At 32.8% G+C, this 12,751-nt stretch overlaps 1 protein-coding gene across 1 annotated transcript in view; it reads left to right on the plus strand.

The window, feature by feature from the left end:
- The window catches only part of NECAB1 (N-terminal EF-hand calcium binding protein 1), a 221,208-nt gene that overhangs the window by 99,561 nt on the left and 108,896 nt on the right, over positions 1–12,751 (plus strand). Inside the window, exon 4 of the mRNA XM_074199984.1 lies at positions 3,842–3,867. Coding sequence (XP_074056085.1) covers positions 3,842–3,867 — 26 coding nt within the window. The remainder of the gene's footprint in view (positions 1–3,841; positions 3,868–12,751) is intronic.

Raw genomic sequence — 12,751 nt, forward strand, 5'->3', positions numbered from 1 at the left:
CATACTGGTGTCTTAAAGGGAGGGAATGGGGGGGACACATACAATTTCAGCTATTCTATTTCCAAGACTTCAGGCAGCCATGATTCCATGGATGTGGGTCCTCCTTCCATAGGTCCCAGGCCCTCCACATATGAATAGAAAGTTTCTGCAGTGATAGCTGGTTTTCATATGACAAATTCACAGTCCATGTTCAGACATATTCAAAAACCTTTCCAGTTTGACAGAATCTGCTACTTACTCATCCAGACCCTTACTCATCTCCAGACCAGGATGAGACATTGTAGTAGGGCCACAGTGTGGGGACTAGCCTATCACTAAATGCCCTCAATAAAATAAGTTCTGATTTTTGTAAAATTTTTTATAGGTTCAAATATCAAAAGTCTACTTGGCAAACCTGATGAGTTTTGATAAACTTGTTGATTTAAAAATTGTCTATGTTGCTATGAATATATTAAATTTACCCAAAGGGTCTCAAAAGTCTTAGGACAGTTTTAAGCTTTTATAACTAAAATTTGTGTTAAGACTTTTGGGATAACCTATATATAAAGAAAATTGTACTTAATAGAATCTGGCTTCAGGAGATGTTTTAAGGATCTAATGAAATAATTGATGTGAAAGTGCTTTATAATGGGTTTCTGGAGTTGTTTTAAGGACCAAGGGAAAAATGTGAAAACTTTCACATCAATTATTTCATTTGGTCCTTAAAACAACTCCTGAAACCAGATTCTATTAATTACAATTTTTCCTATTTTATTTCACTTTTTTAATGTCTCAGAAGAGTGAAGTGATTTGCCAAAGGTCTCACAACTAGGAGGTAGATGAGATTCAAATCTACAGTTATCCCTTCCTCAGTACAACTTTCCCCATCACAGTTTTGATATATTGTGGGTAGTCTTAAAAAATTTAAGAGGAATTTTGGGAGAGTTTTGTAGAAACCGCAGACAACTTGTAAAAGCTACTAAATGACACAGAAAAAGTTTAGAAATTCAGAAATGTATAAAATATCTGAACAGTGTTGTATAATATCAACCCAAATGTTATAATAAGGTACTCCAAACACCCATTAAAGAAAGAGAAAACATTCAGACTTCTTCTCTGGTACAAGAGGATAATTAAAGTTTTACATGGATTTTCTGGATCTCAGGGACTCTGGCCTCTAAGCCCTGTGAAATGGAAGGTTGTTGTTGGTGTTACTTTTACTTCAAAGTCTTTAAGTCATGCTACGCTTGCTTCTCAAGGATAATAAAATGACATATAGGATATCATAAAATTCATATGTTAATTATCTGGGAAAAGCAAAAATATTGTATTATTTTAATTTCTTGTTTTTGAAAGGCAAGGATTAAGTGACTTACCCAAGGTCACACTGTTAATAATTATCAAATGTCTGAGGCTGGATTTGAACTCATGTCCTCCTGACTCCAGGGTCAGTGCTCTATCCATATCACCTAGCTGCCTGCTATTATTTTATTTTGTAATAGAAATAGTCATACATGGATATTTCTACTGAAGAGAGGCTAATTAGAGAACATTTGACCTTGACCAGATAAAACCACATTGAGCTAGTTTTCTCACTATTAGTTCTTTATCAGAATAGTGTTCTATTTCATGCCATAAAACAATAAGACTATACTGTTAGTAACAGAATCATCTCTGGTTCTGTTTTTCAGTGAGTACACATCTTGTAATACTGTGTTCTTTTATTTCTTTTTTTAATACTTTAATGTCATAGTTAGTTTATTGTCATGCCTAGGTATGTATGTGTATAGGTTTCTATACTATAGAGTAGGGTTGCTAGAAAGACTAGCATATGCTTTGCATATGACTTAGTTGTCTTTTTTTTTTTTTCGGTTGTGTCTTGCCCACGGTCACAAAGCTAGGTAATTATTAAGTATCTAAGGCCGAATTTGAACTCAAGTCCTCCTGACTCCAGGGCCAGTGCCATCTAGCTACTCTTGGTTGTCTTTTAAGTTCCATAATATTGTAAGATAAAAATATGATACAGTAAGAAATCTTGCTTGCTAAAATTCAGCTACACATCCCTGTTGTAATGCATACAATTTGTACCACTTCCCAAAAGCAACTCAGAACAAAAAACCACTAAAAAGGGAAATGTTTCAGGTCATGCTGTATGTTGTTTTGTTAGCAGATAATTTTGGTAAGAATTATGGCTATTGACCTGAAAAATACTCTAAGCTCCTATGGTCTGAATTGTGATACAAAAAAATGAAGGGTTCAGTGTGGATTCAGGGAAGAAAAGATAAGGAAAGGCACTCAACTCTCCTTTATAGTGTTGTTGAAGATCAAGGAAGAAGTATTTCTGGAAATGAATATGAAGTATGGATTATTATTTAGTGGAAAGTATTGTTTTTATCATGGCCATTAAAATTGGTTTGAGTTAGCTCTTGTACAGGGCCCCACAAATTCTTACAGCAAATTTAAACATTTTAATAGGTCAAAACTGCAACAAGACTTTTGGGACATCTACTTACAAATTATATGAATTTTGGCAAGTTCCTTAAATTCAAAGAAACTTAGAATAACAATAAGAAAAAACTATAATAATGGTGGTAATAATGAAATGCTTACTCCCTGGTAAAGTACTTTGTGCTAATTAAAATTTCATATAAATATCATTAGTTATTTTTATTATTTAAAGTCCTACAAGAGAAAGAATACAAATGGCATCAGCTTCAGTGCTAGAAATGTTTGTTTGTGTGTTTGTTTGTTTCATGGTAGAAAGGCAGAATGATAAAACATTAACTAGGAATAAGGAAACTTAGGTCCTGAATTTGACCTTGCCTATGTTGAGTGATGAGATTAAGGGTAATGCCTCTGAGTCCTAATATGCTCATTTTTTTGTTAAAGTCTAAGTTTCTTCATAGGAAAATAAGGGTGGTTGACAATATTTCTGGGAACTCTAAAGTATCATTTTATAGTTTTGTATGATTTGTTATAAATCAGGAAGAAAACAGAGCATTCAAGTCTTTGATTTGTATCCAAAATCCCACAAATCCATGTCAATGCTTATTCTGAGAGTGATAATGGCACAACAAATTTATGCAAAATTTCACAACCTTTTAACACCCCTATCCCCCCAAGCCATTTCCCTCCCCTGAATTCCCTACAGTCTGTAAGAGGCATTCTGATAATGTTAGAAGAACATCTGACTTGGAATTTAAAAAAAATCATGGATTCTAGTCCTATATTGATCTGTCTCTAAAAACTGTAACCTTGATGAAATTACTTTATCTCATTGAGTCTAAGATTTATCTTTAATGGAAAATAATAATAATAATTGTGAACCAATCCCATAAAGTTGCTGTAAGGAAAAGACTTTGCAGAGGAGAAGAAATTATAGCATAGTCCAACAAGTATTTATTAGATATATACTATTAGGTGTCCCTATGTCAGACCCTAGGAATACAAAAGAAATATTTTCTGTCCTCAAAGACCTTAATATTATACTAGGGGACTAGAAAGAGAGGGCGGGGGGGGGGGGAATTCAGCAATTTATTCACATATAAGTAAATACAAGATATTTACAAAGTAATTGTAAATGAAGAGCTCAAGAAACACCTCTTCTAGGCTACAATTTCTTCTAATATTCCAGAACATTCCAAAGAAGTAGCTTGTGACTGAAAGAATTTGGTTCAATCAATATTAATTAACATTATTTTAGACCTACTTAGGATTCAATAGGTGAGTATCTCTAAGAGGCATTGTTATAGGTTGCCTTTTATGGGTTAAAAATGACTGTATTTGATTTCACAAACATTTAAATTAAAATCCAGAGGAAGTAATCATGTTTCTTTTCTTTCTTTCTTTTATCTTTTTGAAGCAATCTCGACACAGAAGAACTATGTGGTAAGTTCCTTTAACAAAAATTAAACTCAGTGATATCCAGATGTACCTTAAATTTGTTTGAAATGGGCAAGGAATAAAGGGAGTGATACCTTTGAAGACTATATGAGTAAAAACTTTGTAGAATAAGAAAACACATTAATAAACCTTTAGAGCTAAGTTAGGAATGATGATTTCAATGTTTTTAATAGTCTATCAATTAAAGTTTCAAAGGAATACTCTACAGAATTTGAAAAATAATAAATTTTATTTGGGAAAAGAAAACAACTAGAATACCAAGTTAAATGATGAATAAAAGTAGAGATGGAGACTTAAAACTATATTATAAAGTATCTGTCATCAAAATTATCTAATACTGTTTTAAAAATAGAGCAATAAACCAGTAGAACACAGTAAAAAAAGGAGAATCAGAAGCAATGGAACTCAATAGTTCAGTGTTTGATATAGTAGAAAACATAAATTATGTAATTGGGGGGAACTCATCATTTGATTTTTTTTAATTACTGGAAAAACTGAAAAGCAATCTGTAAAATATGACTTAGATCCAATACCTTATACCAATATTCTACAATATATTCTAAATGGTATATAATTTTAATATTTTTGATCATTTTATACAAAATTAGAAGAGAAAGAAATCATATACACTTGATAGCTATTGGTAGGAGGTGTGTTCTTAACCAAACAATTGATAGAGGTAATTACAAAAGATAAAATAATTAACTTTTATTATATGAAACTGAAAAGCTTCTGCATAGACAAAATTAATTTATAGAAGGGAATTTAGAAGGAAAAAATCTTCATATCACATTTTTCTGATAATAGCTTGACATTCAAGATATATAATTAATATATACACACATGGCATACACATATGTATACATACATAATTTTCATTTCCCAATAGATAAGATCAAATCATATGGAACAAATAGCAAAATATTCAAACTATGAAAAATCCTGAAAACGTAATGTTTTTCTGACCAAATGAAAGAATGATTCAAATTAGTAATAGAAATAAAAATACAAAACAAACCAACTCTAGGGTTATGCCTCACTCCCTACAATTAATAAAGATAACTAAACAATGGCAATAGTCAATGTTGGCGGTATTGTGAAATAATAGGCACACTAATACCTTGTTAGTGGAGCTGTAAATTATACAATCATTTTGGAAAGTAATTTGGGATAATCAATAAAAGTGACTAAGATATCTATACCTTTTGAACCAGCAACTCCATTATTGAACGTATGCCTCAAGGGGTTTATCAATAAGAAGAAAGTTCTCATATACTCCAAAATTTTTATAGCAGCACTTTTTGTGATAGCAAAGAACTGGAAACAAAGTAGATACCTATCAATTAGGGAATAACTAAGCAAATTGTGAAAAATAAATTTAATGGAATTTTACTATGCTATAAGGAATTTTATGTGGTAAATACAAAGAAACTTGGAAAAATTTGCATGAACTGATACAACACTGAACTAAGTAGACCCAAGAAAATAATATATACAGTGTAAATGGAGAGAAAAAAACCCATACCAAAACATCAAAAGTGAATGTAAAAATATTATAAAGCTAAAGCATGACTTGAATGAAAAGATATAAGAGCCGTAGCCTATCCTTTTGTGGAGGTAGGAGGTCCACAGGTATCACACACTGCTCATATTTTCAAACTTTTTCAATAAATCAATTGTGTTGATGATTTTCCTCTTTAAAATTTAGCTATGTATCTTCTGTTTTTATTTGTTATATTGGAGTGGTTCTCTGGAGAGGAAGGGGAAAGAATACTTGGAATACATATTATATGTGAGAAACAAAAGACATCAATAAAAGCTTATTTAAAATAAAGAAAACAAAACTAAATTAGGATCTACTATGAATAGCTACAAGAATGCATAAACATCTCTTTTTGCTATAATTTTTACTATAACACATATTTTGATGACTCAGTGTTGATAGGGCTGGGATATTATTAATTTGCTCATATGAAGACAATTGTTTCTGCAATTAGTATATTACCTTCACAAGAGACAATTCTCAACCAGTTTCAACAGACTGTTATTATTTCATATAACTTCATTATCTTCTACTTTTCATGTGTTTTGTAAAACATTGAATACCACAGATTCTCTTCAAGTTATAGCTTCATAGATTTCAAATTTGAAGGTACTATCAGAGGTCATCTGGTCTGATTCTTCAATCATGTGAGATATGTGGAAATTGATGCATTATGTTGTAAAGGAAAGAGTACTGGACTTGTAGAGAATCTGAGTTCTAATATCAATTCTGCTCCCTTACTATTTGTATATTCTTGGGGAAATTATTTAACTTCTCTCAATCAGTGTGTCCTCACAAATGAATTTGAGCAGCGCAGAAATAAGACATAAAGATCATTTTCCCCACTCATTATATGAATCATTAGGAAGCCCAATGTAATGAGGATAAATGGTCTCTTCTAATGTCCTAACAATGTGACTATGCATATACACCCCTACATGCAAATACATATACATTTACATGCATTTGTACATATATTACTACAGGTGGGGTTTGTAGATAAGGTGGAATTCAAACAACCTCCAACATATATTTTGGAGTCTCAGACCTCTCACCTAGATATGTGAGACATCCCATTTCTCTGTCTTGTTCTTTGAATTATTATATGCTATCAGGTCTATGTTCTCAGAGATCAAGTATCTGTAGATATTTACACTGAAACTCTCTTAGGTACTGGAATAACCCTGTTGAGGGAAAATATATTTCTCTTACTTCACTCTAGGTCAGTCACCTCCATCTGATGTTTTCTATGTAACTATCCATTTGCTATAATGATACTTTTAGTTAAAATAACCATTTAATATAGCAAAAAGTCCACAGATATAGCTAAATTAAATAAGATACAAGAATAATAAATCACAACACATATATATGTCTGGATCCATTCTCCCATCAATGTACACAATAGTGAACCACATACTTCTAAGAATCTGGCATGAAAACACATTAAAGAAGAATATGCTTGAGACAACTTGTATTTCTAAATCACAGGCTCGGGGCAGCTAGGTGGTGTAGTGGATAAAGCACCGGCTCAGGAGTACCTGGGTTCAAATCTGATCTCAGACACTTAATAATTACCTAGCTGTGTGGCCTTGGGCAAGCCACTTAACCCCAATGCCATAAATAAAAAAAATTCTTTAAAAAAAATAAAATAAAGTTCAGGCTCCATTCAGGAACATCTAAACCACAAGAAATTCCTAACTGTGCTCTTTACAACCCTTCAGACTAGAGGATGAGGAGCCATTAATCTTTTTTATATTAGGAATGTTACATTTATTTATTTTTTAGAAAGATTTTATTTGAGCTTTTACAATATTTCCCCCATTCTTGCTTCCCCCTCACCACAGAAGGCATTCTGTTAGTCTTTACATTGCTTCCATAGTATACATTGATCTCAGCTGAATGTGATGAGAGAGGAATTATATCCTTAAGGAAGAAAAATAAAGTATAAGAGATAGCAAAATTACATAAAAGGATAATGTTTTTGTTTCTAAATTGAAGGTAATAGTCTTTGGTCTTTGTTCAAAGTCCACAATTCTTTCTCTGGATACAGATAGTATTCTCCATTGCAGATATCCCAAAATTGTTCCTAGTTGCACTGATGGAATGAGCAAGTCCATCAAGGTTGATCATTACCCCCATGTTACTGTTAGGGTGTACAATGTAGGAACCATTAATCTTGAAAAGGCATTTAGAAAGTATTCATTATATTTTGGGGGAATTTTTGTGAGACAATGGGGTTAAATGACTTACCCAAGGTCACACAGATAGTGAGTATCAATTGTACAAGGCAGGATTTAAATTCAGGTCCTCCTGACTCCTACTCTACCCACTGCAACTGAAAGTATTAATTTTTAATATAAATAGCAGTTCTCTTTAAACCAGACAACTAATGCCAAGCTCATCAAACCAGTTATCTTGAGACCCCATAGCTCAGCCCAGCCAGTTATTCACTTTACCCAGATAGGGCAATGTCCAACCAAGACATAGCTCTAAGCTCCTCTCTGCTTTCCCTTCTCAAGCCAGAGGTGGCAGCAGAGAGCAACAAGTGCTTATGCAAAATTTCACCTTTCTCCAGCTCTAAGTGAAGTGAAAGGCAAAAGCAAAAGTCAATGGAGTAGTTGGTGGATTTAAAAAAAAAAAATTCCTCTCAGAAATTCATCAGCTGAAACCTTCTCTAGGCTGACTGTAATTGCTGAAGTACCACTGATTTCCCTTGTCCTTTTGTTGTTTTCTTGCTAGAGTACTTTTAGTTCAATGACTAAAATGAGGTCCTTTTGACTGTAAAAAAGCAAAACCTTTTACTTAAAAAAAAATCACAGTTCTCTAAATTTCTCCTAAGATATTGATTGTTCTTTTCAATCAATACTTCAGCTTCCAAATGTTTATATGATTTCTCATTTTCTTAATTTTACCTTCCTTAGTCATAATATATAATTAATATATGGGGGTATCAGATCAAGGAAGACCACTACCTTGGTGTAAGGGCTGCCCAGTCCATTTAAGGGATGCCTCCCACCTTTGATGTCCATCTGAGCCACCTAACTCTCGTCTGTGACTCCATGAAGCTATAGCATGAACAGTGACTACACCCCAGTAAACTATTTTGGCAGATGGGCTAAACTAGGTTAAGGGTAACCAAGGGAGTCTCAAATTCATCAGTGAATAGTGGGGCATGTCTACCCCAAGCATGTGAAGTCATCCCCCTGTGGAATGGGTGGAGAAAGAACTATTCCTTCCAATGAATAGTTGGAGCCATGGAGCCTACTGAAGCAGGTTCTGTGGAGGGCTTGGAGCTTGGTTAGACATGAAAGATGCCAAGGTCAGACATTGCATCTAGAGCCATCAGTAGTTGTCTTGGCTCTGTCTTGCCACTGGACCATGATGACTTTGGAAGAGAAAGTAAGGCAAATGAATTAGAGCAACTTTACCTCACTTAAACCCATTTACAGTCGTATGAAAATAAAAATGTGGTGTTTATCATTATATATATATATATATATATATATATATATATATATATATATATATATATAACACATTTATATGCAGATTAGCTAAGGTACTATCATCCTTCCCAGTTCTATAGTTTTCAACATGAAGTCTCTCTGCTTTTCTGGAAATTTTGTTTCTTCATACATTTCTCTAGATTTTAAATAAATAAAAAAACACTTTCTCAGTCTCTTGATAACATTAATTTTTTCTTCTCACCAGTGAAAAATCATTCCACACTGTTGACAGAGATTGGGGTTCTCAAATTCACACCACAGATCATTTTTCAATTCAAAACTATTCAAAATCCATCTTGAAAATTGTATCTTCACAATTGTCTCTTCACATATATATTTTAAAAGGTTATAGTAAATATATTTTTTTTAAAAATCCATTATTAGATATCAAAATAATCATTCATAAGAAGGGATATATTTTACACCGTTTGGCAAATATTACAAAATTTTTTCCTTTGTTCAAAAGTACTTTTTTGTGTCTTTGTCATTTACTGTTTGTTTAAAAAGAGCATCAAAGAGAATGTACCTTAGCCTTTATTCATTCATCAAATTAACATTTAAGCACAAACTCAGTGAAAAGCACAATGTTTAGAGGTTTGGGAGACAAAAATCATCACTGCCCTCAAGAACTCACTTTCTCCTAGGATGTACACATTGCCACAGTCAAATCAAGACAAAATATATAGGAAATAATCTTGGTTAATGAAAGGAGATCAAGGAGTACAAGTGGAGATATCAGAAAAGGCCCTTTATGGAAAGTGACCTGAGATGAAGCTAGAATGAAGTTATTGGGAATCCCCTCTTACTTTTTTTTGCCTTTTTCCTTTCCTCCATCTTATCTAGCTATATATAAGAGGATGATTCTGACCTATCCATCTCATAGAAAGTGATATGGATAGTTGAGAAAATTAACCAAGTAAATCAGGGAGAAAGGGAGGGGAAAAGTCTTTTTGCCTTGCACATATTTTGCCTGGTATATATTTCCTTGGTTTTGATTATACACATAGTTGCTATTTTTTTTTTTCATTTATCTTTGTCTGGTTATCAGCTTTGCTTAAGAAAAACAAGGTTTTTATGGTCTGGGAATAGTGAAAAGGTAATTTTAAAATGCAGCCTTATTCTGGCTTTGCTACCTACCTTTTCTGTTGTCATTTGTGAAACAATATATTATCCTCTACCTATTAAGAGACTTCATATTTTCAAGGTATTATCTTTCTTTTGGCTTTAGTTGGGAAAAAAAACAATCTTTTATTTTTTCCCATAATCATGGTAAATCAAGTAGCCACCCCCCCCAACCCACCATCTTCGGGGGTGTTTATTATAAAGCTTTTAGAATCTTCTCAAAGGATTTCCATCTGTGATTTTATTAGTAGTATGCCTGGAATGTTTGGTCTTTCTGATAGCAGCCGCAAAATAAATATATTTTTAATTCCACGTTTTACAATCACCCTCTCAGTGCAAGAAAATATATTTTAATGAATAGAATGATAATTTATGGAATGTCAGTGATTTGCCTAGTATCATACGATATATATATATATATGTATGTATATATCAGAGGCAGAATCTAAACCTAACTATGATGTTAAGATAGATACCCCTGGGATGGGTTGCCTTTCATTGCAATTATATTTATTAAAATAAAATATTGTGATTATATCCATCAATAAGAACAAATATGTCTGTCTACTTGTGAAGAATCTTCATTTATGCAATAGAAATTGTCTGCCATGGAACTCCTGACTGCATATATTTTTTAAAAATTTTTATTGATTTGTATTGTTTTTTTAAAAAATATTTACAGATAATTACCACTCCATGATAATAAATTTAACAAAGTAAGGGAATTAATTAAATGAAATTATTTTTAAAACATATTTTAAATTTTTTAAATTAATTTTTAAAAGTAAAATGAAATAAAACAGATAAAACAATGATCTCATAGAATACCTGAAATATTATTCCAGGTCTATGCTACCCCCAAAGTCTATTTTTTAATTTTTTTTTTAGGTTTTTGCAAGGCAAATGTGGTTAAGTGGCTTGCCCAAGGCCACACAGCTAGGTAATTTTTAAGTGTCTGAGACTGGATTTGAACACAGGTACTTCTGACTCCAAGGCTGGTGCTTTATCCAATACGCCACCTAGCCACCCCCAAAGTCTATTTTTTTTTTAAAAAAAAATCCAGAGCTCCATTTTCTTCCCCTCCCACATCACCTTATTATTAAAAAAAGAAAAGAAAAACAAATTTCTGATAACAAATATAATCCTCTCAAAATCTATGTCTTATTCTGCATGTTAAGCCCATTACCCTCACATATGATGCTTCATCATCAGTCTTCTAGAATAAGAATTGGTCATTATATATTGTCATAGGTCTCAAAGATTTCAAAGTTGTTTACTTTTCTGGTATTGTATAAATTTTTCTCTTTGTTATTCATGTACTTTGGGGAGAAGCCAATTTGTATATATATATATATATATTTTCTAAATATTTAATGGGCTTTTCTGTTGCTTTTACTTTTCATTTTTAATTAAATTTTCTACTACTATTAAAACCTATTTTACTTTCTCACTTAATATTTCCCATTCCTAACAAGATGTTAATTCTTCTCCTGCACATGTTTGGAACTAGAAAACTCAGAACTTGCTGAGGGTCAGTGGTCTCAGGATTAATTTCTACCAATGTATTTTGACCCTCCAGTGCTGGTAGACCTTGCAAAAGCGAGCTGATTTTGCTTTGTATTCATGCAGTCTCTGCTTCCTGCTACAAATCTAAAGGGAGCAGGATGATTGTTTTGCTGCCTCTAACCAGTTTTTAAGTGTTTTCATAACCTTTTTCTTTCATACTACACCCTTGTTCAAGCCGTGCTCTTGGTAGCTAAGTATTTTGAGGTATTTATAGATTTGTGGAAGATAATTGTAATGAAACTTCATGTGACTGGGTGCTTGTTCTGAGAGCATAATAAGGAAGCTTTGTGAGCAGTATTGAATATTTAATAGTACAACTTCTGTACTTCCTGGCTGCCTCTTGAATATTAAACTAAAAAAAATTCTAAATTGAATAATTGTATATCTGAAATTTGGGGGTATCAAAACCATGAGCTAATATGACTAATGGGTTTAAGGTCAACCCATCTATCAATGAACATTTATTAAAATGACTACTATGTCCTAGACATTATTGAAAAAGAGGCAAAAGATACACCCTGCCTTTAAAGAACTTACAATCTAAAAGGGATAAAGTCAAACATTAGAATAGCTCCTGCTTGTATCTACTGGGGCAGTTCCTGGGGTCCTTCAAGATGCCATAAGGTCATGAATTTGTCTTAACAAATGCTTTGCCTTAGCAAAGAAGATGATTGTCATAACCAAGGAGGATCTCAGAACTCCAGAAACCATAGAAGGCAATATAGTTCCAATGCCTCCCCCAACCCTTCTAAAAAATAAAAACAAAAACAAATAAAGTCCAGTAAGTTCTGAGGATAGTGCAGGTCTAAAGAATTTTAGAAAAACCTTCAGTCAAAACCTGTAGTGAGGTCTAGAGGGTTTAGAAAAATATTAGGATTCTCTTGAACCAAACAGTGAGTTGCCAACCTTTTAGCTTTTTAAATAAGAGGTAAGTATATATGATTGGTGAAAGTATTTTCAGCTTTTTCCTTTTTAAGACTGTTTCTTATTCAACTGTTAATAACTGGCAAAATGGTAGGGAACAATAAGAATTTTCAATATTAAGCTTTGGTGGTTTGTGGCTCAAATACTAACTTCTACCCACAGGAGAAGCAAGTCAGTCTTGTTAAAATAACAAGTCACCCCAAGG

This window comes from Macrotis lagotis, chromosome X (assembly GCF_037893015.1).
Source record: "Macrotis lagotis isolate mMagLag1 chromosome X, bilby.v1.9.chrom.fasta, whole genome shotgun sequence".
Classification (NCBI taxonomy): Eukaryota; Metazoa; Chordata; class Mammalia; order Peramelemorphia; family Peramelidae; genus Macrotis; species Macrotis lagotis.